This window comes from Trichosurus vulpecula, chromosome 8, assembly GCF_011100635.1.
Source record: "Trichosurus vulpecula isolate mTriVul1 chromosome 8, mTriVul1.pri, whole genome shotgun sequence".
NCBI classification, from domain to species: domain Eukaryota; kingdom Metazoa; phylum Chordata; class Mammalia; order Diprotodontia; family Phalangeridae; genus Trichosurus; species Trichosurus vulpecula.
This window is the reverse complement of record NC_050580.1, coordinates 74,697,346-74,721,568: the sequence shown is the minus strand read 5'-3', so window position 1 is coordinate 74,721,568 and position 24,223 is coordinate 74,697,346. Positions and strand designations below refer to the sequence as shown.

Sequence of the window (24,223 nt, the reverse complement as noted above, 5' to 3'; positions counted from 1 at the left end):
TTAATTTATGTGAAAATGCTTTAAAAATAACCAGCACAAGGAATGGCTCTCTGGGAGAGGGAAGGAGGCGCAAACATTGGGAAAATAGAAGTGATATAAAAACAAAAAGATAGCAATACAAATTTTTTTAAAGTGTCCAACACAATAAATACTCAGCAAAAACATGGTGATGATAGAGTCCTGTGTAAATGTAAGACACAATGATAGATTTCAGTAGGTCGCTGAGCCCTACTGGGGCTGGACAAGACATGTGGCACATCACGGAACAAGATAAATCGTAGTAAGCAGCATTTGTGTTAGCCATAGTAATAGCTAACATTGGCATGGTGCTAAATGCTTTACAAATATTATCTCATTTTATCCCCATTACAATCCTGGGAGGTAGGTGCTATTATTATCCCTGTTTTACGCATGGGGAAATGGAGACAAATGGAGGGGAAGTGACTCACCCAGGATTACAGCAAGTGTTTGAGTTTGGATTTGAACTCGGGTCTAACTGACTCCAGGCCCAATGCTCCATCCATTGTACCACCAGTTGCCTCCTAATAGAGGCAGCTTTGCCTAAGGTGTTAGGCAACTCAAGATTCAGTGATTCCTGCATCCCATGTCTCTTGGTTCTGGAGTTCTTCACCACAGAAGGAAGCAAGAACCAAATTTCCAAAGGCTCCCTACCTGTGAGGGGTAGAGAGAGGGTGGGATGGGGGGAGGCTGGGCTGTTACTTTCTATTCTATTGGTCCTTTCTCTGGGCAAAACTGCTGATGGCCAAGCCTGCCTGCTTGTGTGCCTTGTTGCTGTGGCAGAACTGCTGGCCCCAGGCAGAAGCATCCAGGCCCGAGCTGGCATTCGTCATGTATTGTTCCAGCCATTTCATCAGAACCAGAGGCCTCAGCCCCAGGGAAGCAGGATATAAATTCTCCAGCCTACACTTTCCATAGACCAAGGCCATGTCTGGACATGAATTTCCTGGCTCCGCTGCTCTTTCTTGCCTTGCTATCACTAGCCAGTGCAGTGGCATTCACTGGGCACCAGACCTTGGGTGAGTGAAGGCCTTGATCTCCCTGTAACTATGGGCTGGCATTGAACCTCAGAGTCCCACAGATGGTGATTGAAGAGAGGAGCCTAGGGGCCTGGCCAGGTCCATTCCTGCACAATGGAACTGTTGTCCTAAGTCTTGGACAGTGAGCTTCCCATGAAGGACGATTGCAAGCTGTCCCTGACAACCAGGCAAGGCCTTAACTTCCGTAACAGCTTACAGGGAATGGAAGAGGAGGGGTGAAATAGGTGAGAGGTAGGGGGTGGGGAGCAGTTACTGCAAGTTCTGGCCAGGAACAACTCCAGAGTCCTGTGGGTGAGGGAGAGGTGAGGGAGCTAGGAATCTGGCAGTATGGGTTCCCAGAGCAACAGAAAATTTGCCATTTCATCCTGAACTCCGTGGCTGTTCCTTAAGTAGTAATCTCAAGTGTTCCTTCACTCCTTGGAGCCTCGATGAGATAAGCATTGGGGAAGGGGCTCCTCCCACCTGGGGTGGTGAGGCCACTGCAGTGTCCTGTCCCTCCTCCTTCCAGACTGGCCCCAGGACTGTGGTGTGGCCCCATTCCACCACTCCAGCTCTGCTGAGAGGATCATCCAGGGTAGTGAGGCCAGACCTCACTCATGGCCTTGGCAGGTGTCCATGCAGGTACGACTATTCCCTGGGACACTAGCTCAGGGAAGGGTTATGGGTAGAGGGCACAGGGCTTCGGATAGAGATGGGGCCTGGGTGCTTTCCTTCAGGGGTGACTCACAAGGAGAGCTTTGTCCTAGGACCCCAACTCCCACCTTCTTAACCCTGGTCAGCACCACCCTCGAGGAAGGAAGGACAAAGGGCTATTTCCCCATTAGTAACTAATGTCTTGAGTTGGTCACCCGAAGGTGTGACCAAGCTCCCTCCCTGACCTTACAGCAGCTGTATGGATATTTGTTGCCTTTCCTGTCCCTGACTCACATAGGAACTTGAACTCTGTGGGGTTAGACTCATGGTAGAAGCATAAAATTTTGTTATTTGGAGAAAGGAAGTATTAATCAACACCAACTACTAGCTATCTGTTGAAACCCCATACTCACCCACCTTTTATGAGGATACTGGTGAGCTATGACATTAAGCAAACTGAGAAGAAGAAAATCTAAATTTACCTAAAAGATGGGTTTAAGGAAAGATGCTTCTCATCGCAGAGGAGCTCACTGCAGGGTTTCTTCATGTGTCAAATAAAATTAAAAATAAAAATGGAGACTCATAAATAGCATCAGGATTTTTTTTTCAAAAGCATGTATTTGGGTAAGTTCCAGAGGTCATAGAAAGTGAAATAGTGCACTTAAAATAGAATTTGATGCACAAATATTTGATTTAATTTTGTTTACAGGAACTTGGCTTTTGGGCACACACACCCTCTTCAAATTTTCCTAGAGTACTTTTAATTTCTCCTTTTCCCCCTCTTTCATTCTCCTCCCTTCCTCCCCTTTCCCCTGACTTTAGTTCTTCCCTCTAGCACCTATGCCTTCATGTTCTTGTAGACATTATTGGTTAAGGGGAGGGAGGCTCACCATGGACTCTTGACACACAAAATGTTTCAACACCCTATGAAAATAGTGTCCTATGTTGGCCCAAACATGTTGGGACATCCTCTCTCCTCTCCTCACTCTCAGGCTCGGGTCCAAGGGAGCCACAGGTTTGTCCATGTCTGTGGGGGGACCCTGATCCATCCCAGCTGGGTCCTTACTGCAGCTCACTGCTTTTCTGGGTAAGTGGGTGTTTCTTGTGGGCAGGGGGATGGGTAGGGAAAGAAAGAAAAAATGGGGAGGTCCCTACTTCCCTAAACTGAGGAGGTTAGATTGGGAGTCATAAAATCAAGTCAGAAGCTTAGGCATCCTAGGATTTAAAGCCAGAAGAGGTCTTAATAATCATCTAATCAGATCCATTTATTTTATAGACAGTGAAACTGAGTCCCAAAGAAGGCTAAATGACTTGCCCGTGGTCACAGAGTAAGAAGCTGCAGAAGCAAAATCTCTAAACTTAGGTCTTCTGACTGCAAGGGCAGAACTCTCCTAGCAGGCTATAGTTAGATGCATGATTAGCACCTCTGAATTAGGGACAGGAGGTGTCTCTAGAATCCCTCTGATGTGGTAAATTCTGTGAGGTTACCAACCCTCCCAGGTGTGTTTTGCATTTTAAAAGAGGAATACAGAAAAGGTTATGCTTAACTGAAGGAGTGTCTTCAATGGCGGATTTTCTAGATCCCTGAGTCCTTAGGTTGGGGAGACACTTGCGGGCAAGGATGGTCCTTACCAGCACCTCTCACAACTAGGCAGCTGCTTAAACCTTAAACATCCATAAAACCTAAAAAGAGGGCTTCTTCCTTATCTGTGGGCTCAGAATGGGAGAATATCCAAATCTCCTTGCATCAGGGAGGGTGAAATGGGTGGATCCACTGGGGATTTCTTCCATATTACCCTGAGACAGCCCCTCCTTGTCCTCCACCTCATTCCCCACAGCATGGTCACTACAGCTCCCCCTCCATGTGACCATGGGTCCTCACCCACTCCCAGTACTGGTCATGGCCAGGGCTGATCCTGTAACCCCATCCTAGGGGGAAGATGGATGATGTTGCCAACTGGCGCATTGTGTTGGGCAAACACCGGCTCAACCAAACAGAGGCAACACAGAGGGTGCACCGAGTGAAACGAATATACCGGCATGAGCGCTTCCACTACCCACACCTCGACCAGCTGAACGACGATATTGCCCTGGTCCGGACTGTTCACGACATCCCCAGTAGTCCCTTTGTGCACTATGCATGTCTACCTACCTCTGGAGGCCCTGGCCTCAGGCCTGGCCAGCTCTGCTGGGTCACTGGCTGGGGAGGGACCCAAGGTAATACACCGGTAAGAGGAGGCCATCTATATCTTTCCTGACCTATCAGAGACACTTATTAAATACCTACTATGTTCCAGGCACTATGCTAAGCATCGGGAATACAGAAGAGGCAAAAGCCTTCAAGAAGTTTACAATCTAATGGGGGAGACAACATTCAAACAGATATACACAAAGCAAGCTATATAAATAGCATGTATATGAAGTAATTACATATTGAGGGAACACACTGGAATTAAGAGGGATTGGGGAAGGCCTCCTGTAGAAAGTGGGATTTTAGTTGGGATTTAAAGGAAGCCAGTAGATGGGAACAGAGGAAGGAAAGCATTTCAGACAAGGAGGGCAGCCAGGGAAAATGCCAAGAACCAGGAGATGGAGGGTCTTGTTCTTGGAACAGCTAGGAGGCCAATGTCATTGTATCAAAAAATATCTGTCTGGAAGTAAGCGATAAAAAGATTGGAAAGGTAGGAGAGGGCTAGTTTATAAAAGGTTTTGAGTGCCGAACAGAGCATTTTGTATTTGTTCCTGGAGGCAAGAGGAATCTATTGGAGTTTATTGAGTAGAAGGAGAGCCAGAGAAGAGCAGGGAATGACATCATCAGACCTGAATTTTAGGAAAATAACTTTGCTGGCTAAATGGAGAACGGATTGAAATGGGGAAAGACTTGAGACAGGTAGACCCACAAGCAGGTTGTCATTACAATAGGCCAGGTCTGAGATGATGAGGGCCTGTTCCAGGGTGGTAGTAGTGTCAGAAGAGAGATGTTGCAGAGGTGAAATTCACAGGTCTTGGCAACAGCTTATTATGGATATGGGACATAAGAGATATAGGAAGGGTGAGAGATAGTGAAGAATCCAGGATGACTCCTAGGTTGTGAGCCCTGGGGAATGGGAGGATGGTGTTGCCCTCCATGGACTTAGGGAGAGTTTAGGGGGAAAGATACTGAGTTCTGTTTTGGATATATTGAGTTTAAGGTCTCTACTGGACTTCAGTTGGAGATGTGAATTGGAGGTGAGGAAAGAGATAGGGGCAGGACCAGTCGATTTGAAAATCATCAGTGTGGAGATGCTAATTAGATCCATGGGAGTGGTTTTTCCTGCCTCAACTCATCCCTGCCCACACCCCTCTATAACCAACAGGCTGTGGTAGAAAAGCTGTTAGTGCTTATTCTCATTCAAAAGGGCTTTCTAAAACTAGATAATCTGTGGGGCAAGTGAGGCTGCCATGAATATGTCTCTTTTTTGTCAGGTGGGGAGGAGAACTCCACTTTGTCTAATGTTCTGAACCAAGCCCAGCTGCCTATCATGGATTTCACTACCTGTCAACAGGAAAAGGTCTGGGGAGACAAAGTAAACCCAACTATGTTATGTGTGGGCTTTGGAGATCTCCAGGGGTCTCCTGCTGCATGCCAGGTAAGGAGGTAGCAGGGAAGTAGAGACATCTTTTCAGACCTCATATTGGTACCCAATTTCACTTCTTCCAAATCCTGAGCCTAGGGAAATGCCTGAAAGATGTGTTTCACTCTGCACCTATCAAGAGCTAGGAGACATTCTTCCCTTGGCAGTCCTCTGAGCTCATGATTAGTCACCGCATTAATCAGAGTTCTGACATCTTCCAGTACTGTTTAACTTATTATGATCATTATTTAAACTATTCACTTGGTTCTGCTTACTTCATGGCATCTCCTCCTTCTTTTAAAATTGGATTCAATGTGTCAAAATTCAACCTCCATCCAACTTTTTTGGGAACATGCAGGTTCACTTATATTATTACTAGGCTTTGTTCTAAGGCCCTAGGTTTCCAGTTTTTCCAGGGGTTATGGTAAATACGATGATATCTTGGGCCTTGTTCTTTGGGCTCTCTGTCCACTTCCCAGCTCTCTCTGCCACATATTGGTGGAACCCAGGGATTAGTCAGTTCCTCTACGAGTTGGGAAAGGAGGCTCCTTCCCAATTCTTTAAAAAAAAAAAAAAAAAGGTTAATCTTCATAAATGAGCTTGTACATTTTCTTACTATCACCTAGGCCACTTTTTGATTCAGTCAAAGGCCTGGCCACACTTGAGGACCTAGAGGGTCACATGTGGCCTCAAGGCTGTAGGTTCCCCACCCTAATAGTCTCATTAATTCCCTTGGGATTCAATGTAAACTCCTTTCATCTGGGTATGGGTATAAGGGTGGTGAATATACTGGCTGATTTGCTAGCTGTACTATGCTATATCCCTAAGTCCTGCACCCCTTAGAGATAGCCTTTATCCCTGGCACCCAAAAGAGATGGACTTGGACAGTGCCTTGTGTAGCTAGCCTCTTAATGGGTCAGTCAATGCTCTCCTAATTGAACTCTCTCATTGGTATTTTCCAGGGAGACTCAGGGGGCCCCTTGCTTTGCCAGATGGGAAGGAATGAGTGGGAAGTCCATGGCATAGCTAGTTTTGGGCCTGTTGGATGCCAAGCTGAGAACAAGCCCAGTGTCTTCACCAGGACTGCTTCCTATAGAACATGGATTGAGGCCACCAGAATCCGTGATTTTTTCTTCTCCTGAGTCCAAAGGGATGGTATACGGGTGGGTTGTTTGAAAAAAAAGTCTTGGTTCAGGCCTCAGCCTGGTCTAATAAGGCAAACTTCTGGAAATAAGACAAAAGAGTTTATTAGCACACCAAGGCAGCTTGCAGTTGGAGGAAGGCCTGCCTGGAATTCAACCTGCACTCTGATTTTATAGACAAGAGTAAACAGCTTCCATGGAAGGGCAAGACAATCCTAATTAGTACACGTTTCAACGAGGAGGTGGGATTAGTGCTACCTTAGCACCTGGCTTCCCTCGTTACAGCATCACAGGGAGATGGAATTAGCACTTTTGTGCTCTGCCATTTCAAGCAGGCTAGCTGCCTTGTCCTTAGAGTCTAAAGGTCAAGAGATCACTTTGCCTGCAGTGGTGGCTGATTTTGCACAATAATCCCCCTTTGGTGTTAACCATACTCATGATACAGCACCGCAATCAGACCTATATGTCTCCTCTTTGCTCAACTGCACCATCTGAATCTCTGCTGCTGGCAATGTGGGAATTGTTCTAGGAATCAATTCTTTGCACCAAGGAAGGCATTGTAAACACAAGTTACACATAATCCCTAAGAGAAAACCCACAAACAGATATTTCCGCCATGAGAGATTTGGGAGCAAAGAGGTTCGACATTCCCATGGGGACCAGGGTTCCTTCCCATCCTACACCTAGAACTTGTTCCAGGAATTCTGAACTGAGTCCATATGGGTATGGATGTCAATGAAGTTGTCGAGAACCCAGGTATAGCATTCCTGACCTATGAGAGTACCCACCCCTCCCCTCACTGCCAGGAGGAAACCTAGAGCCAGCCTGTTTTGTGAGGCCACAGCTCCAAGCATGTGGACCTCAGTATTAAAGTCCTCCACAGCATCTATGCTTTCATTAACAAATACTTGCAAAATTTTGTTCCTTTTATTCTGGAGCACCAGACTGCATTTAGTCACATACATAGCTAATAGGATGGAAAAGGTACATTCAGTCTCACTAAAGGGGAAAGTGTAGCATGCTTGGATGACTGCATGCTTGCTTCACAAGTGTGTGTTAAGAGGCAGGGTAGTTGTGGGTCAGAGGCCAGAAGTACCCGCCCAAAACCACACCTGCCCATCCAATTTGAGGAGAGCCAGTAAAACCCTTTTTTGTTACATAGGAAATAAAATCCCTGTGGGGCTATCCTAAAGAATCTGGTTATGTGTGCCAAGCCTGCTGGCTCAAGAAAAATTCTCAGAAGGCCCTTTCCATCCTGAATAGTCATGTTTCATTTCAGGGATAGGGTATAATTACATCCCATTTACCATCTCATTTCCTGACCTTGTGTCCCATTTCACTCATAGCATAAAACTAGTGGTCTGATGATATGTCTTAAGCTCAAAGTGGGTGAGAACTGTGAAAAGTCAATGATCTCTTCCCAATTAAAAGTGAATGAATCGGGGCAGCTAGGTGACGCAGTGAGTAGAGCACCGGCCCTGCAGTCAGGAGGACCTGAGTTCAAATCCGGCCTCAGACGCTTGACACATGTACTAGCTGTGTGACCTTGGGCAAGTCATTTAACCCCAATTGCCCAGCCAAAAAAAAACCCACAAAAAAACCAAACCAAAACAAAAAGTGAATGAGTGGGAGGACTAAGCTTATGGCAGTACAATTTGGTTTGGTTTGTATCTAGGTTAGCCTCATTGATTGCAAAACAATCTGACCGCAGGCCCACCAGGGGCATCTCTTCCCCTAAGGACAAGGAGCATGAGCACATATCTAGCAGCTGGTCCAGTTAGGGGCATGACTAGCATGCTGGATCAGATACATATAAGTACTGGGCTCCTGTTTCCATAATCCCAAGGATGCAAAATGGAATATAAAGTGCAAATAACAAATCAAATGCATGGTAGATAACATGTGATGGACTGGGTCCTAATTATAAGTGTCAAACAAACAAGTGGCCAAAGACTATTGATTGGTCTTGGGGTCCTTTTTCAGGGGCCAATCAGGGGCTGCTTTCTCTGCTGGGCTAAGGTCAACCATGGCAGGATTCACCTGGGACTGTTGTATCCAAGTCATTCCCTCAGCAACCTTGGTGGCATCTGGGTAGATCTGGGAAATCTTCTACCCACACCCCAAAATATATCTGTAGCCCGTAGATTTTGGCTGTTCGACAAAGTCATTCTGCAGGTGTTCAAATGGCAGGGGCAATAAAATCAATTTGCAGGTGTTTAGAAAGTAAGGCTACCCACTTTTCTCCCCCATTTTGTCACAGTAAAGAGTTAAATAAGAAAGGCAGCTAGAGTCCACGTGATGGGCTTCTGCATACATACCACGGGCAAACCACGACCGGCAACCTTGAGTGCAAGGGGCCTTGGTTCCCAAATTGGTATCAGTCCAAGTAGAAATGATAAGCAGCTTACAAAATGGGTAACGGTCCATAACACACAGAGAACTAATAAAATAAGCAAAATTACAATAGGGTGAAAAAAGAAACTCAATGTAGCTTTAGCTTTAAGGGTGTTAAGTCCTCTGGCAACATCCATGATCTTCAGGAGTCTGACAAACACTTTCTGTGCATCTCATGTCTGGATGTGGGCAGGTTTGTGGAGGTTTTTCCTTGATCATGGCCAGGTGGCAGGTCACTTGTAGCGATTCTCTAGATAATGCTGCTAAAGCAGTGGTTGATAAAATTGATTATAATTTACCCAGAAACTCTGCCTCTTGAAAATTTTTACTTGCCACAACTCCCTTTGGGCAGCACATGATATTCCTTTGAATGGTGGACTATTGGCTTGATGACAATTCAGACAACCATACCTGAAATTTAAAACTCAGAACAATATCAAATTATAGTCCCAAGAGATTTTACCCTCAAAATCAAGATTGTACCAATCATAGCTTAGGGCTAAGTTATTGTTATTTTTCTAATTTTATTGCAATAACAGTTCACAATAAGCACACAAAAGAACATCTTATTTATCCTTCATTTATAAATTAAGAATAACCACATTCTAGAGTTTCACACATACAAGTTAATACCCGATAGTTGATTCAAAACCCCGGAAAAATTCTGACTACGGTAAGCCTCCAATTCTGTATTGCCTACTGACTCCTGAAGCAAAAATTAAATCTTTGGATCTAGGGTCTATTGTTACTAAGTCGCCTCCAAGATGGAGCTTCAATAGTACTATTTATTAACAGGTACAATTTCCTGATTTTCCTAAGTGATAGCCAAATAATTTATCAGATAAAGCTCATGATTTATGGTAAGCAAACTTGTAAGTTTCCCTGCTTGGACTGGGAGTGGTCTTAGTTTCTCAAACTTCATTACTTTAGCATTTTGACATTGACACGAAGTCAGCAGGAGTGATAAGATCCCCTCCAGAATAGAAAGTCCTAAAAATTTCACGGATAAGAGAAACTTAAGAGGTCTTTGCTACTTCCCCACCCTGACTCCCCCCAAATAAGTTTTTAATCCACTTTAAAGCAAAATATACCCAATTGAATATTTAACAGTTTTCAACCATTTTAATCACATTCAAATCCAATATACGGTACTTGCATTTATATAGTGCTTATCATGCGCCAGGCACTGTGCTAAGCACCCTGCAATTATGATGTCATCTGAGCTCCACAACAATCCTGGGGGGTAGATGCTATCCTTATTCCCACTTTATTGATGAGTAAACTGAGATAAACAGAAGTTAGGTGACTTGCCTAGAGTGACATAACTAGAAAGTGTCTGAGGCCAGATTTGAACTCAGGTCTTCCAGACTTCAGGTCTGGCATGGTATATACTATACCACCTAGCTGCCCCTAGAATATTAATAACATACATTTATTTACATAACAACTTTCAGGTACAAAGTACCTTTATATGATATCACATTTGATAATACTGTAAATAGTAACTATCTGAAAACTAGAGCTAATATTATTTGTAATGTAGAAATACTAGAAGAGTTTCCAATGAGATTGAGGATAAAGCAAAAAACATGCATTGTCACCACTATTATTTAATGTTCTAGAAATGCTAACTATGGTGATTAGATAAGAGAGAGGGAATGAGCATGTATTTATGTGTGTGTGTGTGCACACCCGCAGGGGTCTATAGCTTATTTCAAATGGTATGGACTTTTTAAGTCAATTTATTTGCATAATTCTGGATTGGAACGGATTGTACTAATTCATAACCCCAACAACAATCCCTCCTACATTTACTATTCCCATTTGTTATCTTTATTACTTTTTTTAAAGAAAACTTTATTCTTTATTAAGATACCATGCTGGAAGTTATGAAAGATTTTGTTGGAACACGTTGGGAAGATAGAGTAGCTTTGTTTTTAATAACTTGCACTGCAGAGAAAACTGTTAAAGAAATTCATATCAAAGTCCATGTATTAGTTCAATGTCCCATATTTGATTCCATGATCTTCATAGGAAGGAAGGTCTTCTGCAATAGAATATGCTCCTATACAGCCGAGATACTTCAGGTTGCTTGATTTCCTTACCACTACTCCACTGCAAGCTTCTAGTGTAATCCCACATAATAAGTCAGTCTTCATTGTAACAGGACCGGCCTCAACCCCTTTTCCCTGCCCTCGGCCTCTTTGTCGTTGGGCAACTCCTCTCATACCACGAATGCCTCTTGCTGATCCAGGACCACCTCTCTGTGAATAACTGGCTCTGCCACCGGGAGGAGCAGCCCTGTGACCTCTGGATGGAGCAGCACCCCTTGCTCCTCTACCACCCGTTCCTCTAGCTCCAACTTGAAAATCTTCATAACCATAGTATGGATCTTCATATCCACCATGATAGTTATGGTAATCATATCCATAATAATCATAATAGTCTTCATATCCATAATGATCTGGAGGATATCCATAACCACCTCTACCTCCACGGCCTCAACCTCTCCTTGGAGGGGGCATGTGAGGTGGACCATGATAGTAGTAATCATCATACATTTGATTTTTAGCTGCTTGCCTCTGAGCTTTACAGTCTTTCTTTTTTTGATCTAGTGGCTCAGCAAAAACAATTTCAATATTTTCTCTAAGTCTTTACCATACATTTCTTCCATTGCCTTTACAGCACCAGCTCATCAAAATGAATGAATGCATAATCCTTTAGTTTCTTCACTCATTCCAGTTTCCCAAACTGAGTAAATGCTTTTTCTAAAATCTCTTCTGTTACAGTATTGGCAAGGTTGTGTACAAATAGCACTTTCACCTTTGCCATGACTTCAGGATCTGGATCTTCTATAGGGTCAGCACATTTGACTGTACCCGCATTTCCCCAGACTTTCACTTTGCCACTAATTAACCTATGCCTAGCCTGAGCAGCAGTTTTGTGTTCTTCATACTCAAGGAAACAAAAACTTCTGTTCTTTTCCTTATCATCCAGTTGGTACAAGATGACATCTGTAAGGCCTTCTGTTACTTTGCTAAATTCTTCAAGAATCTGTTCCTTTGTTTTTCTCTTGGGAATAGACCCAAGAAAAAGTCTATTATTTACAACTGAGATACAAACTGCAATGTGTTTTCCAGAGTGAACTTCATGATTTTTATACAGTTTAACAGCCTCTTGAGCTGCTTCTTTTGTAGGGAAAGTTACAAAAGCATATCCTCTATTCAGATCAGTCAGGGGATCCATCATTAAGTCAGATCCCAAATAGGTCAAGCTTTTTCAAATAATAGAAGTTCATCTTCAAATAGATCTTAGCTCTTGCAATCTTTCCCACAGTTATTTCTGTGCCAACAGAAGACTGTTGTCCTGAATGTACTGAATCTTGAGGAGGTCCTCCATATTTCCTCTGTCCAGTGGTCACATAGCTTGTCCTTTACAAGAGTGCCTTAATTTTTGCCTCATCTGGTGCTTTGCTAGAATCGACCTCTTTGGCCCCCTGTTTTTCTCTCTGCCTGTATGTCTTCATGATCCTGCATAAAAAGGCACTTTTGTTCTGAACATGTGAGAGATAACTGTCTTTAAACTGTTGAAGTACTGCCAATGCACCATCTTCATTAAATTCTTTTAGAGCTTCAATAGCTCTTTCATCTACTGTGCAACTAAACCTGCAACCTAAATTTCATCTAGTTTTACAGCAGCTTTCTGTGGTAAACCGGCATCAAACAATGTCTGGAAGTGTGCTCTGAATGGGTAACTGCAGAAGGAGTATCCATGGGCTCTTCAGTACCATTCCCATTAACATGTTCAATGGCCATGTTTCCAGAGATCTCCCCGTAAATCCTGTCCGAGAGGCTCGGGTTTCGGGAATCGCGCGTTCGCTGCCCCCTGTGTCCAGCGGGAGTGGAGCAGCTGTAAAATGATGACCTAAGCTCACGCCGCTGGCATTCTATTTTTGTTATTTTGCTGGGTGTGAGGTGAAACCTCAGGATTATTTTGATGAGCATTCTTCATATAGTTCTTAATAGTTTGCTAATTTTTTTTTTTGGAGAACTGTTTGTTCATATCCTTTGACCATTTGTCTTTTGGGGAATAGCTTATCAATTTTGTTGATTATGTAGTTGACTGAGCTGACTTGGTCTCCATTCCCAGGCCAATGAATTGCCTGGGGCTGAGCAGACATCGACACTCAGCCCTTGATTACTTTGTAAATGTCCAAAACCCTCCCTGATTCCCAAGCTTTCTCTACGGATTTTTGCTTATTATGCAAAACAACTTACCTGGAAAAACTGTGAGACCATTCTGACAATTGTACCCCCTCTCTCTGCTTTTGTACCCTGTAATAATCCTGTTCCCCTGCCTCTCCCTTGGATCCCCGCACTTGTTGTGTGGCACCCTAACCTGCCCCTAATGGAGACCATAATTTTCCTAATTGGCTGTTTTGTCTTGAATTCAGGTTAACAATACACACCCTTATCAGAAATATTTGATAACATGATTTTTTCCCTACTTGACTGTTTCACTTCTTATCCAAAATGTTAATTTTATTTGTGGAAAAGCTTTTCAATGTTATATAATCAAAATTATTTATTTTTTTCTTTTCCAACGCCTCTATCCATTTTTTGGTTAAGAGTACATGTCCTATCCATACCTGTGAAAAGTATATGATCTGTTTCTGTTCTAATTTTTTAAAAGTTTCATTGAGGCTTGGATATTTAACAAGGATGCCTCCTAAAAAAGAATGTCTTGGGAATACAACTTGTGGATGGGAAATCAGGGGCCCTGGGCCTTTAGTCTGGGTGCTGCTGATGAGATGAGGTAGATAGTAGTGCTCAAGGCAGATGGAGTAAGCAGGTTGCAGGATGTGAGACATGAGATAAGATGCAGCCAGAAAAGTGATCAAAGAAGACTATGCATTGAAGCCCCCCACTAGGGACTTACCTGTGTGCTTTCACAAAGCACCCCCAATTGCCTGACATTCCAGAACAACTCTTAACTCTCTCCTTTCTTGTTCTTCTTGCTTATCTGTCACACAGATACATACAAAGGTACCTCCAGACTACCTGATATTCCAGGCATTCCAGAGCTATGCTTGCCCCTCCTCCCATTTTCTTGTTCCCTTCCCCCCCATTCTATAAAATTGTATTTAAGACCGTACAGCTAAGCTGGCCAATTGCTCTGCCTCCCATAGGGGAACAGAGCTGGCCCCCTATGCTCTGTCTCTCCCACGTGGCAGCAGGGCCCACTTGGGTGCATCACCCCAACAAATTTCTTTCTTTAACTTGGAGAACTTTCCAGGTGAATTTCTTTCTGGACACTAGAACCCACACATCTTTACTCCATTTCCACCAATTAGTAGCATGTCTTTAAATTTCAGATTTTGGGCATTAGTTCACATATCTACATCTTATTACACCAAGTACCTGGTGGAAAGTCTACTTTCCGGCAGCTTTTTTAACTTATGTAACAATGTTTACCTCTCTGCTCTGGTCTCTGATACTTTTGTGCATTATGAATTCTAGGAATCAAGGAAAAGTTGTTGGAAGAAAGTGGGTAGCAGAGGAAGGAGAACTGGATGGAGCTGTAGTTTCCCGAGTGACTGGAGTCAAAGCACTTAGAGATGGCTTTGCCAAGTGAAATATTGGCTTGGATTTTCATATTCCCTTATCTGGCCTCAGATACTTCCTACCTGTGTGACCCTGGGCAAGTCACTTTACCCTGTTTGCCTCAGTTTCCTCATCTATAAAATGAGCTGGAGGAAGAAAGGCAAACCAATATCTAAATATCTTTGCCAAGAAAACCCCAAACGGGATCGGGAAGAATTGTATGTGACTGAACTACAAGAATAGTTGTAGTTCTATTAGAACTACATAGACCTTCTATTTTAAGGTCATCTGACCCTACCCCACCCTTTGTGGGGGAGGGGTTTTCCTAATGTAATTTAGCCAAACACATTATTTTCCCCCCATTCCTCACACCTCAGCTTCAGCCCTCCTTTCTTTTGATCCTGATTTCTTTGCTAATTCTAGATGATCAGGGTACTCACCTTATTTACAGGAACGATAATGGGGATGTATTTATTTTAGAGAAACAAAACATTTCTTATATATCTGGTAGGAACTTCTGGGAGATTTTTTGCATATCTAGCCTCTGGAGTTAGAAGGGCTTTTAGAGGTGTCAACGGGACCAAATTGGTCTCTAACCTGTGGATGTCAAGAGCCAAACAGAGCAGGATAGAGACAGGAGATTCAGGAATCAAATAGAAGTTTTAATTTCAAAGTGAGGGAAGAGGCTTGCAGGCAAGGAGGCAGATTGGACACATGTGCCAGGGCCCTGTCTCTAGTGAGGAGACCTTCTTTAGTGTAGCTGAACCTTGATTTATATACTGTGGCTAGACAAACAGTCAAACAGTATAGTGTAGCAACAGTGAAGCAAGGTTGTCTAGTGACAAAAAGTCTGTTCATGGAGGGGCTTCATGTCTAGGCTTGTTGGTGCTTGCTCAAGCTCAGGAACCATCAGTTCCAGAAGGTGAGCGCAAAGGATTGCTGCTATGCCAAGCTCAAGGTACAGCTTGCTTGCTGGGCCTTGGCTCTGGAAAACAGGGTGTCTCCTAATATCTTGACAGAGGTCTAGTTCAACCCTTTCTTTTGATAGATGAAACTGAGGCCCAGGGAGTTTAAATGACCAGCCTAATGTTACTCTGGTGGTGATGGGTATAAAAATCTGGATTTGAAGAGGTCTTGTAATCCAGCCTTCTTTCCACTGAACCTCTCTGCCTCAAATGAACCCACAGTTACCCATCTTCTACTATGCAGGCAATACAGACTGGAAGCACCTGGAATTCTTCACTTGTCCAAGGGAACAAGTGGCAAAATTGGTACTAAAATTGTAGTGCTCTTCTCACTACAAGCAGAGGGACAAACATAAAAAAGTATTGTCACAAATTTTCCCAGGATTCTGGCCTATAGCCTATATGAGTTTTCTTCTTCCTGCCTCAGTATCGCTATAAATGTGAAATGAATTTGAACCCTGCCTTTGTATACACACACACACACACACACACACACACACACACACACACACGCCACACACCACACACACCCCTACCCCTTCAGCAGCATCTTGCTTTCCTAAATGGACCAGTGACGTTACAAGGTGATACCTTGACTTTTTTGTCATCAGCTTCACTCTCTCTTCCAGTCATTAAAGTCCAGTGGCAAGATGAAGGCAGAATGACAGCCTGGGATGCAGTGGATGACCTTGGCGTCTTCCATGTTTGACCAAGCTCTAAGGGTTCTACAGTGCCTTGCTTCAGCCACCTTCATGGCTGTTGGTACAAATGGTTCTCATCTGCCCATTCCTCTGGGGGAAGTTTTTGCATGGTTGGGGTAGTAGGGGTTGGAGGGCTGTCTGTTACCCTCAGCCTGGTTTAGCCCATTGGTTTTACGGGGCTGTGGCTGCTATACAAGCTCCAGCTTCTTGGAGCCACAGGTGGGTGAGAGGTGGACAGCAAAGGTGGATGAGCAGCCCTGAAAAGGGCTCAGCAAGCCCTGCCGCCGGCGGTGCTGGTCCCCCCTGAGCACCCCACGGACTCCAATGATGTATACATCCATGCTGCATGGGGCAGAGCCGCAGCTGCACAAGCGCTCAGGGCTGGGTGAACTTGACACGTGCCAGCTGCGAGTCAAGCTCCGCCCCAGGCACGTCCCGTCATTCCGCCTGTAGAGGGCGGCCGAGACCTTCTCTCCGCCTTGGGGAGGAGATCTCGCGAGAGTAGTTAAAGCCAGCCTGGAGGTGGGGACACCGAATATGCTGCTCTCGCGAGATCCACTCTCTGATCCTGCTGTCAGTCTCGTTGCTTGTTGTGAGCTGCGGGCCGGCTAGGGGATTCAGCGCACGGTGCGGGAGTGGCCGGGGGCGCCGGGGAGGAGCGGGTAAGAGCGGTCGGGGTTCGCACACGCACACACCACACAGGTGCCGCATTGGTGCGGGGCCGTTCGAGCGGTGGCGAGGGAGGGTCGGAGGGAGGAGGCAGACCGGGGCCTCGGCCGGCCATTCCTCCAGGCGTGATCTTCCCGTTGCGAACTGCAGACTGGCCTGCGTTTGTCCGCCTCCAGCCCGGCCAGGCCTCGGCCCTCGTCCCCCGAGGCCGGAACCCGCTGCGTTCTCGAAAGCGGCATGGCCCGGGCGCGAGGTCGGGGAGCGTGTTCTGGCTTCCCGGGGGCGGGGGGCGCAGCATGCGGGGAGCCGCCGGGCCCTTTGCGAAGGCCTAGGGGGTTATGAGGCCGAGGCCGGGCCCAGGCGCGCTGTGAGCGCTCTGGGCTTGCTGAGCTCGGCACGACCGCAGCCCCTTCCCCACCGCGTTTGCGCACAAGGGAGAGTGATGTCAGGTAGACCTTGCCAAGGGTCCAGGAGGGAGAGATGGGCAGTGGGGCAGGAAGGGAAGACGTGGAAGGGTGGGGAGCATCTGAGCAGAGATGGGGAGGGTGCGTCTGTACCATAGATAGGAATCCCGGGCCGGGGTGTTAGCTCCCCTGCGTTTAAGGATCACGCAGATCTAGAGACCCAGCCAAGACTGCCCTGAGCTTCAGCCTATTAGTCATTTCAGATTGGACGTCCTGGAGGCAGCTCACGCTTCCCCTGGCCATGGTAGCGTTCGTTATACAGGATGTCCTAAAAGTCAGTGCGGCTCTAAGTTGGTAAAGCTTAAAACGGCTCTCAGACTTTTGGGACACCCCCTATTCCTCCGCTTCCAAACTTCTCTTTTTCTGCCGAGGGCACCACCTTTTTCTAGTCTCCCAGACCTATAGTCACATCCTAATCCTTAGCTGCTCACCCCACATAACCAGTTTAGTTGGCCCATCTTGCCGTTTCTGCCTTCACATCTTTTACATCTGGCCTTATTTCTTTACTCACACAGTCACGGTTGATTCAGAGGCCCACCATCTCTCACTTAGATTATTGGAATACCCTTCCAGTTGGTCTTCTGCTTCACGTCTTCCCCTTCACATCTAGGCTAACTATACCTTTTTGTTTGTCTAAATTAATACAGCTACAATATAAGGCTTTCTTCTTATCTTTCCAAATTGACAAGCTGCTGTGGCTTAGTGACTATACAGTGCTGATCTTAAAGCCAGAAAGACTTGGGTTCAAGTCCTGCTACTGTCATATGCTGGTTATGTGATCCTTGGGAAGTCACTTAACCTCTCAGTGCTCTAGACAACTAAGACTCTAAGTTAAAGATAAGGTGTCAACCTGCACGGTAGAGTGTTTCCTCCCTGGAGGGTTCCCTATACCCGTAAAATCTCACGTGCAGTCCTTATTTTCATAATTAAATATGTTTGAGGGAGGATGCATTTTAAAAATGTGAAAACCTTTTCTTTGAAAATTAACCAGAGGTTGCCTGATAGTCTTTCTTTCATAAGCTTAAAATTAGAAACCTAGTTTAGCAGGATCAACAGCTTCTGTTTTTAACTTGGAGAGCAGCTAAGCCAGGTTAGATAATGAAGAAAGTGAATAGAGAAAGCATTGTGATTTTTTGGATCATATTAATTGTCCTTATACAGGTCTGATCTTGTCAGACTTCTGGTCTAAACCTTTCACAACTTAATGAATAAAATCCATGTTTAGGCTGATACTCAAGGGCTTCCACCATCTGTTCCACCTTTCCAGCTTTATCTGAGAGGACTTCTCAGTTTTGTACATACTGCACACCACTTAAACTATATGAATCCCATAACATTCCTGTACTATTCAAAGTAATTAAACACTTTCCTCTGAATGCTTTTTTGTTCACATAGTTTTGTATGCCTAGAATACCCTCATCTCCCCTAAATTCTACCTCCCTCCCTAATCAGAAGTGATCTCTGCTTTTTCAAATTTCACATAGAACTTTGTCCTCTTATATATTGATTTATTTTGTATTCTAGCTATTTGAGTATACAGTATATTGTATTCTCTCTTGATGCCCCCACTCCCCACCCCAACACACATAAGGTCTGTAAGGGATGTTTTATTTAATTTTGTATCTTCTCAAGCTCTTATAATAACACTGTGTTAGTAGTAAATGCTTAATTAATGTTTGTTGAATGGAATTATATTTATATCTAGTAATGATAGCACTCATAGAATGTTAAAGCTAAGTTGCTTTTTATTTCTGGAGATTATCTTTCAATATCATGGTTAGTCTTTGAATTGTCTAATCAGTCAGATCTACTGTAGGCTAGTAAACAATGGAATTAATTTTGGAAGACTTCTTTATATTTCATTTGTCTGCCCACCTAAAGTCCCTTAAAACGTGGCCTATTCTGAGTTGTCAAATATTAAGCAAATGGCATTTTGCTAAAAACTAATTGACTGGGTTGGTCATGTTTATAGTTTATTTTTAGCCCCTCCCATTTTGAGTTTAGAAATTTTTAGATCCCTGATTTCACTTATTACTCTACTGAATTAAGTGGCATTTAAAGCTGGTGAATAATTGATGAAATAAAGAGCTTTTTGCATTACTATGTCTAGTTACAGTTAAGAGACTAAGTCACTCAGTTAATGATTCCATCTTGGATACATTTTAAGTTACATTTTAACATCATAGCTAGGCAACTAGTATTTTGAAGGTACAATTTAACAGTTGCCTATTTTTATGGGGAAAGGAAACCCTTAGAAGTTTTGCCATTTTAAAATTGGGAAGGGGGGGAATAGATTGTTAAAATGATTGCTCTAATAACAGTCCCATATTTTCTTTTATTAAATTTGATAAGGTTGTCATGTTTAACTCTGAAGACAGGCCTATGTTTTTGTTTTTATGCTTACAGAACTTTTATTGACAGGTTGGGCTTTCTATACGACTTAAAAGTTTATTTTATTAGGACTTAAAAATACTGAATTAAGCAGGTCCGTGTGAAGCCTATGCTATAGTTCTTGGAGATAGTTTCTATTTTAGTAAAGGTTATTATCTAGATTTGGTGGGACTTGAGAACTGCTAGGTTTTATTTCTTGACATTACTTAAGTAGGAAAAGTATGTATCATAACTTTAAGGACATATTATATTGCCTTTGTATTGTTTACAGTAGAATAGGGGAAATAGGATTAACGTGAAACACTTGACCATGTAAATGTAGAGAGAAATAAAAACACCACCCACAGTCCTATACATTTTTTAAAACTGGTTTTTTATTTTACCGGAACACAAATACAAAATAAAAAAAGAAACAAAAATATATCATAAACTTAAATATTGATACTTAAATATAAAGCAAGAAAGAAAAAAAAGCATGTCATGTGCATAGCAGAACATAGGCAAGGATTCAAAATATGTAACAATAAATTTTCATTTCAAGAAAGCCTGTATGATAAATAATACACCTTGTGTTGAGAATTGTCCATCTATTCTTTGCTTCCTTGTGTTTTCTTTTGTTCTCTGCTGTGCACTTTTTAACTTTATTTTTCCCCCCCTCCCCGCTACAATATAATTTAGATATTCCTTGATATATACATAGACATACAGATATATGCATACACATATACATATATTCATGCATATATAGACATATTTTCCCAAACATAATCTACTCCTGATTTTTGTTTTTTATGTTTGTACATATCTTTTGTTTCCTATCCTTCCTGCCTCCTCTGCTTTACTTCTACCTGCTACATTGCCTTCCTGTTACTTGCCTTCCCCCTTCTAAATATCCCTCCCCTATCCCCCCATTCCCATTAATCTAAACTCCCTTTACCTATTCCCTCATTCTCCCCTCTAAAAATACCTCCCTTGTCCTTATCCCCCTCACTATACCCCTACCATTTTATTTCTTTTAAATTTAGAAGACTTTTATACTCTAATAAATACACACACACACACACACACATATTTATATATATATGTATTGTTCCCTCTTAAACCCATTCCCAATGAAAGTAGGTTACCAGAACTACCAGCCCTCCTCCCCATCTAAATCCTCCGTATCCTTTCTTCTTGAATCTCTTTTGTATAAAATAGTTACTATTTGTAGTTGTTTCTAAATGGTTTTACTTTTTAAATTCATATCATAGTCAGGTTTATCCTCCTCTTTCTTGTGAGCTCACAATTATTAATAAGAATGTTAGACAAACATTTTACATTTTATGTTATATAAAAGGTAAGCAATCTGTTCTTACGAATCCCTTATAGTCAGTCTTTGGTGTGTACCTTATGTTTCTCATGCTTCTTGTATGTAGAATCTTCTATTAAGTTGAGGATTTTTTTTTTAACAAAGTCTTGAAAGTTTGAGGGTTTGTCAAATGTCCGTTTTTTTTTCCATTCAATATAGTATTGAAATTTGAAGGGTATGATATTTTCGGCCGGAGTAGGTCTTTTGCTCTTCAATATATTGTGTTCCAAGACCTGTGGTCCTTTAATGTCTCTGATGCTAGGTCTTGTGTAATTCTAACTGTGGCACCATCATATTTAAATTGTTTTAATCTTGATGGTTTTAATATTTTATCCTTGAGCTGGTGGTTCCGGAATCATAGGATATCTTTTAAGTGGTGTGCGATGGATTTTTTCGGTTTCTTCTTCCCTGCCTTGTTCTAATGCTTCAGGACAATTTTCTTTAATTATTTCTTGTATTATTGTATCAAGATTCTGTTTTTGATCATGACTTGCAGTTACTCCAATTATTTTTGTATTTTCTCTTCCTGATCCATTCTCCAAATCTGTGTTTTTTCTTATGTTTCACTTTTCTATATTTTCATTATTCATGTTTTGTTTAATTATTTCTCCATCTCTTATAATTTCACTGGTTTCACTTCGCCCAATTCTAATTTTCAAGGTGTCATTTTCCTCCTTGAGATTCTGGATCTCCTTTTCTAATTGGTTAATTTTCCTTTCATAACCTTCTTGTTTTTCTTGGATTATTTTTATTTTTTTTAGTTTTTCCTCCATCTCTGTCATTTGATTTTTAAAGTCTTTTTAAAGATCTTCTATAAATTCTTTTTGGGCAAGTGACCATTTGACGTTGCTCTTTGGGGGTTTCTTTACTTCAATATCCTCATCTGAAGATGAACCCCGGGTCATCTCCATTCCCGTAATAGGATTCTATTGTTGGGTTCTTTCTCCTTTGCCTGTGCATTTTTTTTTTGTAGTAATAATTTGCTTTTTGTAATCACCTCTAGCCCTGGGGTATGGGAACTGGTGCGTCTTGCCCCAGAACTTTAGTTCTCTCCTCTAGGCTGGAACCAAAGCCAAAACTCCAACCTTCTGTAAGTGCCCACAGCCAGGGGCTTTCTGCTGCACTGCTTCTGCACTTACTGGACGTGTGCTGGTTCGTTCTCGCCCCCACTGCTCCTCGGAGCGCAGCTGAGTCCGGTGTTCCTTGTCAGCAGAGGTTCCTGCAGTCTTCCTGGGCTCAAACTCACAACTCCCCTCACTACTCCTGGGGTGAAATGTTCCAGTGCCTGGGACTGAGGCAGCCTCTCCCACCAACTAACCCTGGGGCTTGCGGCTAGTTGTTTAAAAGGCTTCCCGGTTTGTTGTTAAAATGGCACCTAGCCTGGAGGTGTTTTACTTCTCAGCGGGGATCAAACCTAATCTTGGGGGTTTCTCTTCAGATCTCAAACTGTCGGTGGAAAAACCGGGTTGTGCCCCTGTTTTTCTTTGTCTCTACCCACACCTTGTTTGCCCTAAGGTGCTATTTTAACTCTTCTGTGGGGGAAATCTTGAGAGCTTGAAATTTTCTGACCTACTTCACCATCTCCCCAGAATCCTCCCCAGTCCTATACATTTTTAAAGCAGAAAGAAGGGCTTTATTGGATTTGTTGAAATGAATTTTTATCTTTATTTCATTACATAGGAACAAAGTAGATTAATAGACCAGAAGAGTTCTAGGAAGCAAAGAAATCAGTCACTGAAGATTTCTTCTTAGCCATTTGAAGTAATTTGTGAAGAACCATCAAATCTTCTGGTCAAGAACTTAGGATATTTATATTACCTTCATCGACTGTATTATTAAGAATATTTTAATTGTGCATTGTAGAATTAAAGTCATAAAGACCTAGGGAAACACTTTATTACATGTACAGTAGTTTTTGTTGAAATGATTTTTGCTTTATGATATACCATGATGTACTGGAAAGAGTCCCCAAGGATCAGAAGATGTAGGTTCTAGACTCAACTGTATAATTCACTCTCAGTATGACACTGAGCTTTTACTTCTCTGAGCCACACTATCATATTTGCCAAATGAGGAAGTTAAGCAAGATGATTTGTAAAGTGCCTTCCACTTCTGACATTCTATGAGTTTATGATTTTTACTTAAAAAGATATTGTTACTTGTAAACAGCATAGTACAGTTAAGAGATTCTGACAATAATGAAGAAGCTTGTCTTACCTAATGGGTCTCTTGTTAGGGCATTATAAACTTAAAGAAAAGTTTCTTTTCATACTCGTTTCTTTTTTTTTTTCTTAGCTAATTCCTTTTTGTCACCAAAACACACATTTTGTCAGTCTGCATGTTCTATGTATTCTTTTTCTGTTGCGGTATAGAACTCAGTTTGTCCAAAACAACTTCTTATCTTCCCAAAACTCACCTCTCATCTAGACTTTTCTTTTTCTGTCAAGAGTACCACTATCCTTCTAGTCACCTAAGTTTGAAACCTTGGAGTCATCCTTAACTGCTCATCCCCCATTAGATCTGGAATTTGTCTCCTCTGGAGAGAGGGCTGTCACTTTAGCTCTGGTTCTCCTTACCTTGAATCCTGGCAATTTTAATAGCCTCATAATTGGTCTCCTTGTCTCAAATCTTTTTACCCTCCAGTCTGTCCTACTTGCCAAAGTGATTTTTCTCAAAGCACCATATCACTTCCCTGCTCAGCAAGCTCCAGTGGCTCCCTGTTATTTGCAGCATCAAATAAAAACTCTTTGGCATTTTGAGCCTTTTGTAATTTGGTTCCAACTTCCCTTTCCAGGCTTATTGCATATTAGACCTTTTCACATATTCTTAGTTCCATCTTCCATCCCTGGGCCTTTGCTCAGACTGCCTCTGCTTAGGATACCCTACCTTCCCACCTCTAGAGTCCTAGGTCTCTACAGAGGTTAGCTCAAGTCTTGATCCCATCAGCTGGTAGTCCCACCACCCCCATTGCCAGTGTTTATGTTATGTGTACTTATATATGTCCGGGTTATTTGCCTTATAAAATGTAAGCTTCTTGAAGGCAGAGACCGGTTAATTCTTTCTTGAGGTATATGCTCAATATTGGGATCACTGAGTGACAATGTGTGAACAGCTTAGTTACTTGTATAATTTAAATTAATTTTAACATACTTTTTTGGATTAAATGAACATTTAACTCAGTTTTAGTGTAATCCACCTTATTATTTTAAAAGTGGGGGCAAAGATATGTCTTCACCCC

The 24,223-nt window shown here is 42.7% G+C and overlaps 1 protein-coding gene and 1 pseudogene across 1 annotated transcript; one reads left to right on the top strand and one right to left on the bottom strand.

Annotated features, from left to right (window-relative positions):
- Window positions 1-955: 955 nt before the first annotated feature.
- On the top strand, window positions 956-6,462 carry LOC118827911 (chymotrypsin-like elastase family member 2A). The gene is made up of 6 exons (XM_036734262.1): window positions 956-1,037; window positions 1,567-1,676; window positions 2,609-2,778; window positions 3,625-3,908; window positions 5,157-5,320; window positions 6,268-6,462. The coding sequence occupies exons 1-6, from the start codon at window positions 956-958 to the stop codon at window positions 6,445-6,447; spliced, it is 990 nt and encodes a 329-aa protein (XP_036590157.1). The 3' UTR covers window positions 6,448-6,462.
- A 4,373-nt stretch (window positions 6,463-10,835) lies between these two features.
- Window positions 10,836-12,671, bottom strand: LOC118829550 (annotated as a pseudogene).
- Window positions 12,672-24,223: the final 11,552 nt, after the last annotated feature.

Coding starts and splice junctions, on each gene's coding strand:
- LOC118827911 (XM_036734262.1), top strand. CDS start 956: ATGAATTTCCTGGCTCCGCTGCTCTTTCTTGCCTTGCTATCACTAGCC. Junction 1,038..1,566: donor CACTGGGCACCAGACCTTGG/GTGAGTGAAGGC, acceptor TCCTCCTTCCAG/ACTGGCCCCAGGACTGTGGT. Junction 1,677..2,608: donor GGCCTTGGCAGGTGTCCATG/CAGGTACGACTA, acceptor CACAAAATGTTT/CAACACCCTATGAAAATAGT.